General features: G+C 40.8%; 1 protein-coding gene across 3 annotated transcripts in view; it reads right to left on the bottom strand.

Moving 5' to 3' along the window:
- Positions 1-12,349, bottom strand: part of LOC307043429 (A-type potassium channel modulatory protein KCNIP2-like) — a 188,481-nt gene that overhangs the window by 108,306 nt on the left and 67,826 nt on the right. The window contains exon 1 of one of the 3 annotated variants that reach the window (XM_079687867.1): positions 6,111-6,371. The exons of 1 other annotated variant lie outside the window; for it this stretch is intronic. In XM_079687867.1, the coding sequence (XP_079543993.1) occupies positions 6,111-6,183 (73 nt within the window). In that variant the 5' untranslated portion in view covers positions 6,184-6,371. Of the gene's footprint in view, positions 1-6,110; positions 6,372-12,349 lie in introns of those variants that run through there. One more of the 3 variants, XM_079687872.1, reaches the window with a different exon arrangement.

Below are 12,349 nucleotides of genomic sequence, written 5' to 3'. Positions count from 1 at the left end.
ATTCCAAGTCGATTGTATTCTTGTTTTGGGTGTGGTCGTGTTGTATTGATGTTTTTTTAAGAATATTTGTATAATCTTTTCACATTTAAATTACAATGTCTAAATATTTTATTAAGACATTTTATTTAATTTATTTATCATATTTTGGAATTTTCACTATTGCATGCTATTATATTATAAGTGGCATAACATTTTCCTAAAATGACAAAACATTTTAAAATATAGTTTATTGCAATTATTTCTTGTGCAGGAAATATCACGAGGGCCTATCCTACAGACATCTTTTCGATGGCAGTCACGCACGCCTTTCAGATATCCTTTACACAAGTGTTTTCAGCTTCACTCACACACCAGTGATCACCTCAATCTGAGACACGCAAGCCGTTTACCTCTCATGACAAAATACGTTCTCTCATACACACACACAAAATGAGTGCACAAAGACAAGGGGAACAGGGTTGCGACCTACATGGAAACACACAGTAACGTTGTTTGGCTATCTGCTGGTCTCTGCTGCTCTGCTCCATACTGATGAGGTTCTATCAGTTTAATGGAGAATGGCTGAGCTAATGGACAGAAAATTATTCTGTAATGCGGATCAGATGTTGTGACTGACAGTACAGTGAAGCATTAGAGAGATACTCCACAAATGAAATGGGGCTCTGTCACACTCAGAGGTATTTTCTGTCAGTCAATCAATCAGTCAAATGTTGATAAACCTCTCTGACAAGGAAACACCATCCAGCTGATGTTGATGGGGGAAATGTCTTGTACTTGTGTATATTGAATGGAATACTTCTTTCAATTACTGTTCCCCGCTGCCTCTTTATCACCTCCCCTTAACACCTTCCATTCATTATTGATATTGCAATGATATTGTAGTGTTTTTACAAATGATTGCCAACAAATAACCCTTACAAATGGTGACATAGCCAAGTGAGTTCAGCAAATTAATAGAACAGGTAAAACAGTCAGAAAAGTTTGGAAAAAGCACATCACCTTACTGTTTTGCAGCCTTTTAAACCAAAAAGACAACACTTCTCCTTCAAATCTAACACTAATACATCGAGGCTCATATCCCAACATCGACATAATATCGATAAATAATACTCAGCTCCAGTTCTGCATCCTGTATTCCTATCATTTAGTGTTTTGATCTCGACCCTCTCACCTCCCTTCCTCTCCTTTCCTCCCTCCAGTCACTTCTGCATGAATGTGTTCACAGAGAGGGGGAGGAGAGGGGATGGGATGGGATGGTGGTGGGGGGCCAAGGGGGAGGTGAGCAGGGCTTATTTTAATTAACGATCGCACTTCCCCTCCGTAGACTTGGTCAAAGATTAAAACTCATTAGGGTTGACTCTAGCTTCCAGGCACATTCAACTACAGGTCCCAGGTCCTAACCCTGAAAGACCTGGAGAGAGGGGGAGGCAAGAGTTTGGTCAGGAAGGCAGTTTCGTTACGATGACTAGGCAATGCGAAAGTAAAGAAGTGAGGGGAGTGGTATTTGGAGAGCATGGAAGTAGAGGCGGCATAAATCCGGACACAGAAAGTGAGACACCCTGTTCGAGACAGAATTATATGTATATGATATTATTATGTAATCTGATTTGTCGAGAGAGTGAGGGGGAGGACTGTGATAGAGTTAGGGAAAAAGAGAGAGTGCAGTTTAATTTGGACTGTCAGTCATCATAGTAAGAAATGTAGTGGGGACATAGGAAGAGGACAGGGAAGAATAGATAGGCACTTTCGTACTGTGAACTCCTCCATTTCATGCACTTTAACTTATTCGAATTTGAATGGTAGAAAGTACTCCAGTCTCAAGTGGCGGCTCCCATATCATTCCAGGACTATACCGATGGATTGTGCATTTAAAGTAGGGTAAAAACAACCTAAAGACTACTAAAGAGCATCGATGAGATTTATCTGGGAGGTAAAATACTGCAACCTTCCTTTTTTTCTTGCTATTTTTCTTCCACCTTCCTTTCTTTCCTTCCTGTCTTTCTCCTTCCTGCCTTCTTTCCTTCCCTCAGTCATGAAACCAATGTGAAAGAGAAGCCTTAGTGAACCACTCCGAGCAATCCTCCATGTAGGAATCCAGTCATTTCACATCAGCAGTTCTGGCACTTCCAGAAGAAACCCGGATGAGAGAGGATCCCTGCCGATGCAACGTGTGTCACACATGTCCCGACACATCAGACGACACACATTCAATCAAGGCTTCTAATTAGTGCCAGTGGCCATAACGATTCTAGCTGCAGCAAAAACTGTCATGCCGAGAAGGTGGCTCCAGGCTAAACTCCCTCTGACAGGCTTAATTATGTCTCAGCCCTGGAATCGGTTTGGTTTAACAATTGTAGATTATATTTCCACCATGGGGGATTTGCATCAGTCAGTGAGTTAAGGTGTGTGTTGTGTAGCTTCCAGAACAGCAGAACACCCTTCACCTCAACAGCTCTACCCTCTCTCCAAGCTATCAGTGCAGCTCTGAATGCCAAAGCTTTTAACTTGGCTCATTAAGAGCTGTGTGTGAGTGAGAAATTAACTGTCCAGGTCTATCAAAGCCTGAACATCTCTCTCACAGCCGAAAGCTGAGCTGCCGTGTGAAGTGTCAACTGAATAGGAAGTTATACATGTCTATAAAGTTAAGTAAGAAATACTTTACCCTGAAGCAAACTTCTGTAGTGAGTGAATGTCTGCGTTGGTCAATGATTGTGTTATGATTGTTAAATTTGCACTTGGTAGTGCATCCGGTTGTGCTGACTGTTGGGAAATGGGTGATCAGATCAGTTTGCTAAGAACGGATGTGCAGTTAATCCGAGAGACGGACTACATTACCTAACTTATCTTGCATATACTGACCTCTGCTAACACACACACACACACACACACACACACACACACACACACACACACACACACACACACACACACACACACACACACACACACACACACACAATGTGGTTCAAACATGACTTTCTATCTGAGGGTGTCTCTACTATGTGTAGCCAATTACAAATAACCTTGAATTTCATGTTTTCTTGAGTCCTTCATACCTATTTTTGAGCTGACCGCTACACAATCTTAACCAAAACAAAAAAGGCTATTTTTTAACATACACTAGGAGAGGAAAAGAACAGACACACAGACAAGGCTTGATTAGTTTCATTATCAGATAATCAGACAGTTATATCATATATATATGTTTTTTATGTATAAAATATTCGAAGAAAACAGCACTTTGACAAAGCCCAAGGTGACCCCAATGTCTTGTTTTATCAACTCCAGTGTCTAAATATATTTGGAGTGTTGTTTGCTTTTATTAAAATGACTTGCATGATTAACTGTTTGTGTCAAAACTAAATGCTGCAGAAATCTGTTCATGAAGGAGAACATAGAGAAATGGCATGATACAGCAAAGGTCGCAATGCCAACATATAATAAATCTCATCATATTTTATAAAATATTATTGACAAAAATGAGAACAAAAAGGGATGATTTTCAGACTGCTGCCGTGAAATACTGATTTAGCCTAAAGAAAATATCCTGAACTTGGAGCACGGAAAAGGAAGCGTGACAAGGTTGAAATAATGGCCGCATACACACATATGGAGAGAAGCCATTGTGTGTGCCTGCGTGTGTGTGCTTATGTGTGTGAGTGTAGATGATATGATTTCTCTTGAGTGTGTTATGTGAGGTGGAAGAGGAGATTACTGCACCACGCTTCTATAATTACATCTCATCTCAGTGCCGGTGCTCTTAAACACAACGGGGAATGCCAGGCTATACCACGCACTCGACACATGCACACACAGTAGGGCGCACATCAGTACAATGTAGCAGGCAGAGAGAGAGTTATTTCTAGAGGGTTGCATTTCACTCAAAGTGTGATTGGAGACCACCCACACTACCTTTAAGAAACTCAGGCCAGCTTTGCTCTAAGCACACTCTCTCGAAGAAGAAGAAGAAGAAGAACAATGACTCACCTGTAGTTGTCTTCCCACACAAAAACCCACTTAAGAATCAATTCTCACAACTAAGTCATGCTCTTGCATTGCACTATACATTTCAATTTTAGTGAGGATGATACCAAAAATCACCTGGCACCTGTTCTCTCTCAGTCACACACACGCAGTAATATACACTGCGCCAATTATGCGGTCAGCTGTGTCTATAATAACAGACCATACAATATTTCCCCAAACTTTATCTGCGTCATCTCCATTACTGACTTCTATCGGCAATAGCAAGCCTTAATAACAGCGCAAACCATCAGGACTGAGTATGTTTTGGAGTTGACATCATTTTACAAAGATGAATTAACCACGCAATTCAACGCTTGGAAAGGTGATTAAAAAATATGCCAGAAGTAAATTGCTTTGCCACACTGAATGACTTCAGTCCCTCTCTCCCCCCACCTGCATGCTTAACTGTTAAAAAAGCAATATGACTGCTTTTGGACAGTCAGGGGACCACTTCAACAAGCTGGACCGAAGATCAAAGATGAAGAAAAACCAGATTTCTCAGAGTTCAGAGTTGGATTAAAGAAAGTTTTATCTTCTTTACTGACACATTTCCTAATCCTTCCTAATGCATCTCTTACTCAGGTGTGAGGTGCATACTAATCTGCAACTGATCACAGGGTCAAAGGTAAAGTTTCAAAGCACCAGGAAAAAAGATGTAGAGCTGCTGAGCATGAGTTGTTTAGCCTCTGAGAAGCTCTGCAAAGTTCAGAGTTTCTCAAGCATGTTGACGGTCAGCATCCTGCGGGTTGGCTGACATGACTTACAATTCCCGCATTGAGTTGTAAATCCTGGTGGATGTGTTTGGAATTCAGTAGAACAAATTCTTATTCTTTCAAACTTTCAAAAATGGACTGCATAAAAAGTGAATCTGCTGCTTCTTAACTCACTCACCCACTCACACATACCCACACACATGCTTTGATACACTCTGAAATATTTACAGATAAACCCAGCAGAAGATACGCACACAGTGCATGTCGGCTGCACGCCCACTAGCATGCTTTCACTGAGACAGCCTTTCAATATTTTATTAATTCTGGATCCATTAAATTGTGACTGAGAACTGCTTAGCTGCTAATGCGTAGACTTGTGCAAATTAGATTAGCTGCTTGGACGGGGACTTTTCCCTCTGCAGGCCTGAAATGTGTTCAAGCATTTAGGCAGCTGGCATTTAACAAGCAAACGGTGCTCACATAAGCAAAAGCTGTGAGCTATAATGTGACAATGGGAGGCTGTGGTGACGAGGAAACACCTCAAGAGAGTGCTCAGCTCACAGAGGAGCACATACAAAGCGCAGGTATGTGCAGGCATGCTGGCTGTCACTCAACGACCGTCTTCATCGCGATAAAACTGTCAAGTCTCATATTCAGAAACACGGAATCACAAACACGGAGTAACAGAAAGAACAATTCAAACCACAGAGCCAAAACGAAACTAGGCACAGATTAACCCTGTTTGAGAATCCACATGGCATTAAGTGTCGCTCGGGTTTTTTCAAAGAATATCACTCCCTTTTCAAACCCTGGATTCTGACTTCGGCAGATAAAGCTCAAAGCGACATGGGAATCTGCTCCTCAATTTGGGCAGCTTCTCGGTCAGATAGGTGTTCTCGACCCCGCGCCGTTTTACACAACATCAGCCGAGACAGCGACAAAAAGGTGGTCTCCCAAAGCTGAGCCAGGCCAGCAAAACTCAAATTGTTGACAGAGAACAACGATCAATCACCAACATTACGCACCGTATTATCGAACCACAGAGACATGCAACACTGACATTAAAAGATTCAATATGTTATTTCTTGTCGCCCGTAACTAGTTGCATGTTCGTTGAATAACACAGTATTCAGCGTTAATGGATGCGTTTAATTTAAGTAGGCTGAAACATTAAACTTAGCCTAAATGTAAACTTGCACTTAAAACTATCAATATATGTAAAGACATATTTAATTGGTTGTGACATTTCAAAGCCACATGAAGTTAGGTGGACTCGGCTGCTTTCAGATAATTTGTTTAACATATTGAATCCTTTATTTCTGCAGGCTATCGCACAACATCTACCGGTGTTTTACACTCCGGTTTACTCACCCGTTAGCTGATCATAGGATCCGTCCAGCTCTCTGGAGTCCGACAAGCTTTGGTCACGGTTTTTCGCCTTCATTTTCCCCGTGTGCGCCGGAATGTGGAACAGTGGGAAACAGCTGATGTGTTGGCGATTGTATTTGTCAAAAATAACAGTGGTTTTGTTTATCGCCTTCACGGATGATGGCTACAAAGATACTACAGTTTACCAATCATAATTGATTTGCCATGGATTTCTTTTGAAGAGAGAGACAGAGAGAGCCATGTAAGTTGTATTTTCCCCTGTCTGTTGCTGAGTGCGCTCGCGGCATCCAGCAGCTGAGTGAACCGAGCGCGCTTCTGGTCGCCACTCTCACATGAGCTGGCACGCGCGCGCGCACGCACACACACAGGAAAAGAGAGAACTAACCAGATACAGATATACTTATAACAAATAGCTTTTGTCTGTAATCTTTTTTGGAGATAAATGTAAACATGACAGAAATACTAACCTGACAAATATACTAACAATTGACAAGAAGGCACAGGATCATAGAGATCATAACTAATCAATAGTTTGTGAGTATTAATTGAATAACTCCAAATAACTCATAAAAGGTATAGCTCAGATAATCATTAGTAAAGGTGAAATGATGTAAAACTTTATTGTATCGTAAAAAAATATGACGATGCTTTATGAATCGTATGTGCTGATGAGTTGCTGAACAGTAAATAAAGTGTGTATTTCCAATCCACAGACACTTGGGAACAAGTCGTTGCATAATTATTCAATATATCTATTCTTGAACACTCTATAAGTTATTATTGTCAGGTTGCTTCCTATTCATTCCTTACTCCCTAATTACTTCCTAAGGAACTAGTTGTGTCTGTATTGTTAGGTGTGAACAGCTATTTCTATTTGGCTCTATTCATGCATAATCTCAGAGTTGGTCATCAGCCTGCGTGTGCCATTAATACCACCATCACCCTCTCCTAATGTCTCCACTGAGTCATAGCATGTCGAATGTGTACAGAGACATCAGCAGGAGCAACAAAGCACACACAGTTGCTGCCAGGCAGAGGTTCTGGCTATATCTGATCTATAAATACTCACTGGCTCTGGGAAGCCTCGTGTCTATCCCTTTTCCTCCTCTCTCCCTCTCAGTGTCTTTTTCTCCCTTTGCTTCTCTCCTGCTCGCATGCTATAGTACATTTGGTCACAATCTGTCAAGCAATCTGTCTTTGATGCCATATTTTTCTACATAATAATGAGGGGTTGCACTAATAACACACTCTCCCTCCCTCTCACCATCCGTCCGCTAGTCATTCATCTCAAGCATGAACAATTGTTACTGTGCAGTGATTGTATTCTTATATTAGGATTTTCTCTCCCCTCGACCATCCGCTGAAGGAAGTGTGTAAAGTGTGCCTGGTGCTAGATCCCCCCCCCCCCTCTGTTCACCACTGCGCTCAGTCATCCATTCTGATCCCACAGGAATCAATCGACATCTCAATCAAACATCTCACAAAAAGGTTGGTTTTAACAGACCTTGACTTCAGAGGACGCTGACTTTGTGTCAAATCTGTCACTAAAATAACAGTTGTGATTGATTGTGCAGTCGTCAGTCCCATAATGCCCAGGGCATGTACAGTGGGGCAAAAAAGTATTTACGGTAGTCAGCCACCAATTGTGCAAGTCCTCCCACTTAAAAAGATGAGAGGCCTGTAATTTTCATCCTAGGTGTACCTCAACTACGAGACAAAATGAGAGAATTTTTTTCTCCAGAAAATCACATTGTCTGATTTTTAAAGAATTTATTTGCAAATTATGGTGGAAAATAAGTATTTGGTCAGTAACAAAAGTTCATCTCAATACTTTGTTATATACCCTTTGTTGGCAATGACAGAGGTCAAACGTTTTCTGTAAGTCTTCACAAGGTTTTCACACACTGTTGCTGGTATTTTGGCCCATTCCTCCATGCAGATCTCCTCTAGAGCAGTGATGTTTTGGGGCTGTCGCTGGGCAACACAGACTTTCAACTCCCTCCAAAGATTTTCTATGGGGTTGAGATCTGGAGACTGGCTAGGCCACTCCAGGACCTTGAAATGCTTCTTACGAAGCCACTCCTTCGTTGCCCGGGCGGTGTGTTTGGGATCATTTTCATGCTGAAAGACCCAGCCACGTTTAATCTTCAATGCCCTTGATGATGGAAGGAGGTTGTCACTCAAAATCTCACGATACATGGCCCCATTCATTCTTTCCTTTACACGGTCAGTCGTCCTGGTCCCTTTGCAGAAAAACAGCCCCAAAGCATGATGTTTCCACCCCCATGTTTCACAGTAGGTATGGTGTTCTTTGGATGCAACTCAGCATTCTTTCTCCTCCAAACACATCTAGTTGAGTTTTTACCAAAAAGTTGTATTTTGGTTTCATCTGACCATATGACATTCTCCCAGTCCTCTTCTGGATCATCTAAATGCTCTCTAGCAAACTTCAGACGGGCCTGGACATGTACTGGCTTAAGCAGGGGGACACGTCTGGCACTGCAGGATTTGAGTCCCTGGCGGCGTAGTGTGTTACTGATGGTAGCCTTTGTTACTTTGGTCCCAGCTCTCTGCAGGTCATTGACTAGGTCCCCCCGTGTGGTTCTGGGATTTTTGCTCACCGTTCTTGTGATCATTTTGACCCCACGGGGTGAGATCTTGCGTGGAGCCCCAGATCGAGGGAGATTATCAGTGGTCTTGTATGTCTTCCATTTTCTAATAATTGCTCCCACAGTTGATTTCTTCACACCAAGCTGCTTACCTATTGCAGATTCAGTCTTCCCAGCCTGGTAAAGGTCTACAATTTTGTTTCTGGTGTCCTTTGACAGCTCTTTGGTCTTGGCCATAGTGGAGTGTGACTGTTTGAGGTTGTGGACAGGTGTCTTTTATACTGATAACGATTTCAAACAGGTGCCATTAATACAGTTAACAAGTGGAGGACAGAGGAGGCTCTTAAAGAAGAAGTTACAGGTCTGTGAGAGACAGAAATCTTGTTTGTTTGTAGGTGACCAAATACTTATTTTCCACCATGATTTGCAAATACATTCTTTAAAAATCAGACAATGCAATTTTCAGGATTTTGTTTTCTAATTTTGTCTCTCATAGTTGAGGTATACCTAGGAGGAAAATTACGGGCCTCTCTCATCTTTTTAAGTGGGAGAACTTGCACAATTGGTGGCTGACTAAATACTTTTTTGCCCCACTGTATGTTAACGTAAATCTGTCTTGTTTGTGAGAATACAATGGAGTGTGATTGGTTTAGGAGCAAAGTGATGTTGATAATGTTTTGGCATCTAAGAGAATAACATATTTTTTGTATTTTGTTTTACATGAGAGGTTGCTGAGTATTTTGTTTTAAATATGTCTTCAAATACTGCTGTTGAAATTCGGTAGTTTTTCTTTCACAGATAAAGGAGGTCAGCTGTGAAAGTCATGCTGATTACAATATCTTCAGGGGCCATTACGCCTCAAATGAGGTAATAGTAGGATCATCCAACGGCAGCAGTAGCCCCAACACTTTTCAGATGTTGAAAAAGGGGAGGCTGCACCCAAAAATTTAAGCAACTTTACAAAAAATTGTCAATCTATATACAGTACGTCCCTTAGTGACTGGATAGGTGTGCTTAGGTGCAAATGAAGGGGATGATTTGAATCTCTCTTTTAAAGTGTTTTCTTTTGTTCTGCTAAAAGATACTTCTGTAAAGTTTAGTTTGAACAATTGTGAATGTTGAGTCCAAAAGTATGGACCTCCATATACCTTTGGAAAATACATTCCAGATGTAGTTGTACAATACTTACAAATAAGTCATTTATGTCAAAAAAGAAACGTTAATACTGTCCATCTTGGATTTGATTATTTGATCAAACTTTAGGATGAGCAGGTGGCCACATCCTGAATGCGCCCTGGCTACTACTCTCATTATAAATATAAATATGGTATTTTATCTGTGATCATTTACATTTTTAATGTAAGAATGACTGAAAGTTCCCCAAACACTCTGGAAAAGAGGTGAGTTAGGGTCATGATGAGTTAGATGTTCCCCCTGCTAAGCCTCATTTGAACCCTGCATGTTGCTATTAAAAAAGGGCCCACAATAAACTCAAGGCCTGTTTTTCTGTCATCTAATACCAACAAAATATTTCACAGACACGGACGATTGGCTGGTGATTGGATTTCTGTGGGTGGTAAATAAAATAAGACAAGGAGAGGTGGATTCTAAATGAAAGCGAGGAGGCGTGTACAAAAATGAAGGATAGGGGAAGTGGGGAGATCGATTTGTGGTGAGCTAGAGGGGATTTTGTGACTCAGAGCAAAAATAAAGAAAATCTGCGAGTCATGTTGAGAAAGGTGTGACTGCGGGGTCCGCAGAGGTGTCAGGACTCCGAGATAAACCTAGATGTGGACGTGCACATAAAGCTGTGCCGTGACCCGGAAACAACCTTGTTGTAGCTCAAAACAGAACAGCAAATACCCGGCATGATGCCAGCTGGGTAAGGAGGTGAGCCTCTGCTTTGTTAGCAGCAAGTTAGATATGTGCATCCATATTGTTAACACCAGAAAACATAAAGGGAAAGAGAAGGGTCTTTTGATGCTTCTGAATTAAGATCAACTCATGCTGTTGACCTACTCTGTCAACAGTAAATCGACTTTTGATTAATTGTTAGATTTTCACCTTTGTCCTGTCATTATTTTGACAGCGTCAACCAATGTTCCTATTGAGAATTGAGTCAACACAACACCCTCTCAGGACGATGTCTGTGTGTGTGTGTAGCCTTTTAAGTTAAAATTCAAATCAAGCCTGTATACTAATCCCAGTTTTCCCACAAACAATCAGCACCTTGTAACCAGATTATCACACCCACGCAAAAGGTCAGACAGACACTTGGACCTACAGGTTCAATCGTTGGTGCCTGCAAGTAATCGATACAAATTCAGCATTGGGAAAGCCTGAAAGGAGAAGAATGGAAAGCAAAGAAGGGAGACGAGCACTCATTAAACTATTGAGATGCCCCCATGGCTCTCACTGCTGCCCCAAGGTTAGTCCTCAGTCCTTGGGAACAGTCTTATGAGCCAAACTGCACTGCGAATATTAATAGCACAAACTCTGGGATTCCCAAACCAACGTGTTACATACTAGACTACACCAACAAAACATGCAGAATGTTGTTTTTCTTCAAACACAATGTCTATTCTGCACTATCTGTAGGGTTATGTTAGCAGAACAGATTGAATAAGAGGGACTCATTTAGAAAAACCTGTCACTGGTGGTATTTTCAAGCCTCAAGCTTTGCAAATTAGAACAAACCCTTACTTGAAAAGCAGTATTAAAAAGCATTTCAAATGTCTAAATGACACTTTATATTTATAAAGTGTTATATTATTCACCGCAGCCCGCGACCTCCAGCACAGAGCTGTCAGCTCGGCCTCAGTCTCAGAGCCAACACTGGCTGAGTGACTGATGGATGATGTCCACTGAGACTCACTCAAAAGTATCTGGGAACATACACTACTGCACGTTAACAAGACATGAACATGTTCATGTCTTGTTAACGTGCAGTAGTGTACGGTAAAGCAGATACGGTAAAAATAAAAAAATGTTCCATGTCCTGGTCAACTTAAATTGTTTATCCCTTTCATTAGTTTCATGAAAGGCGCTATAAAAGTCCCATGTATTATTATTATTATTATTATTATTATTATTATTATTATTATTATTATTATAGCTTTGCGTCATATTAACTATTTTACAGTGCACACATGGTATGTGCATCTACTAATGTAATTGTTTTTTAAGAAATGTAGATTTCTTAACTGAACTATTCCTCTATTCTAGTTTCTTGCACTATGGTTTAAATGAAGATTATCTTATCTCGCATGCTAGAGAAGGGAAAACAATTAGCAAAATATGAAATAGAGGCTTGTACTAAAACTTGATTACTGGTCCAGATTTAATTTGAACACAATTCTGGCTCAAAAATAAACTTTAGATCAAATCATTTAATGAATTTGTTATCACCACTATAGGCTACAACCTGAAAAATACCCCAAAACAAACCATGGTTTTAAGAAACAATATAGTATATATTTTCTTTTTTTTCAATTCCAACATATCATCTTTTAAGATATAATGGCAGAAACCACCACTACTCTCAGCTCTCAGTTGGGCACACTGAGACCATATCCTCCTGGCAATTACCATTTAACATAATTTTTAAATATA

The sequence above is a fragment of the Notothenia rossii genome (genome assembly GCF_949606895.1).
Source record: "Notothenia rossii genome assembly, chromosome: 6".
NCBI lineage: Eukaryota > Metazoa > Chordata > Actinopteri > Perciformes > Nototheniidae > Notothenia > Notothenia rossii.
The sequence above is the reverse complement of the archived record's forward strand: the minus strand, read 5'-3'. Positions and strand labels throughout refer to the sequence as shown.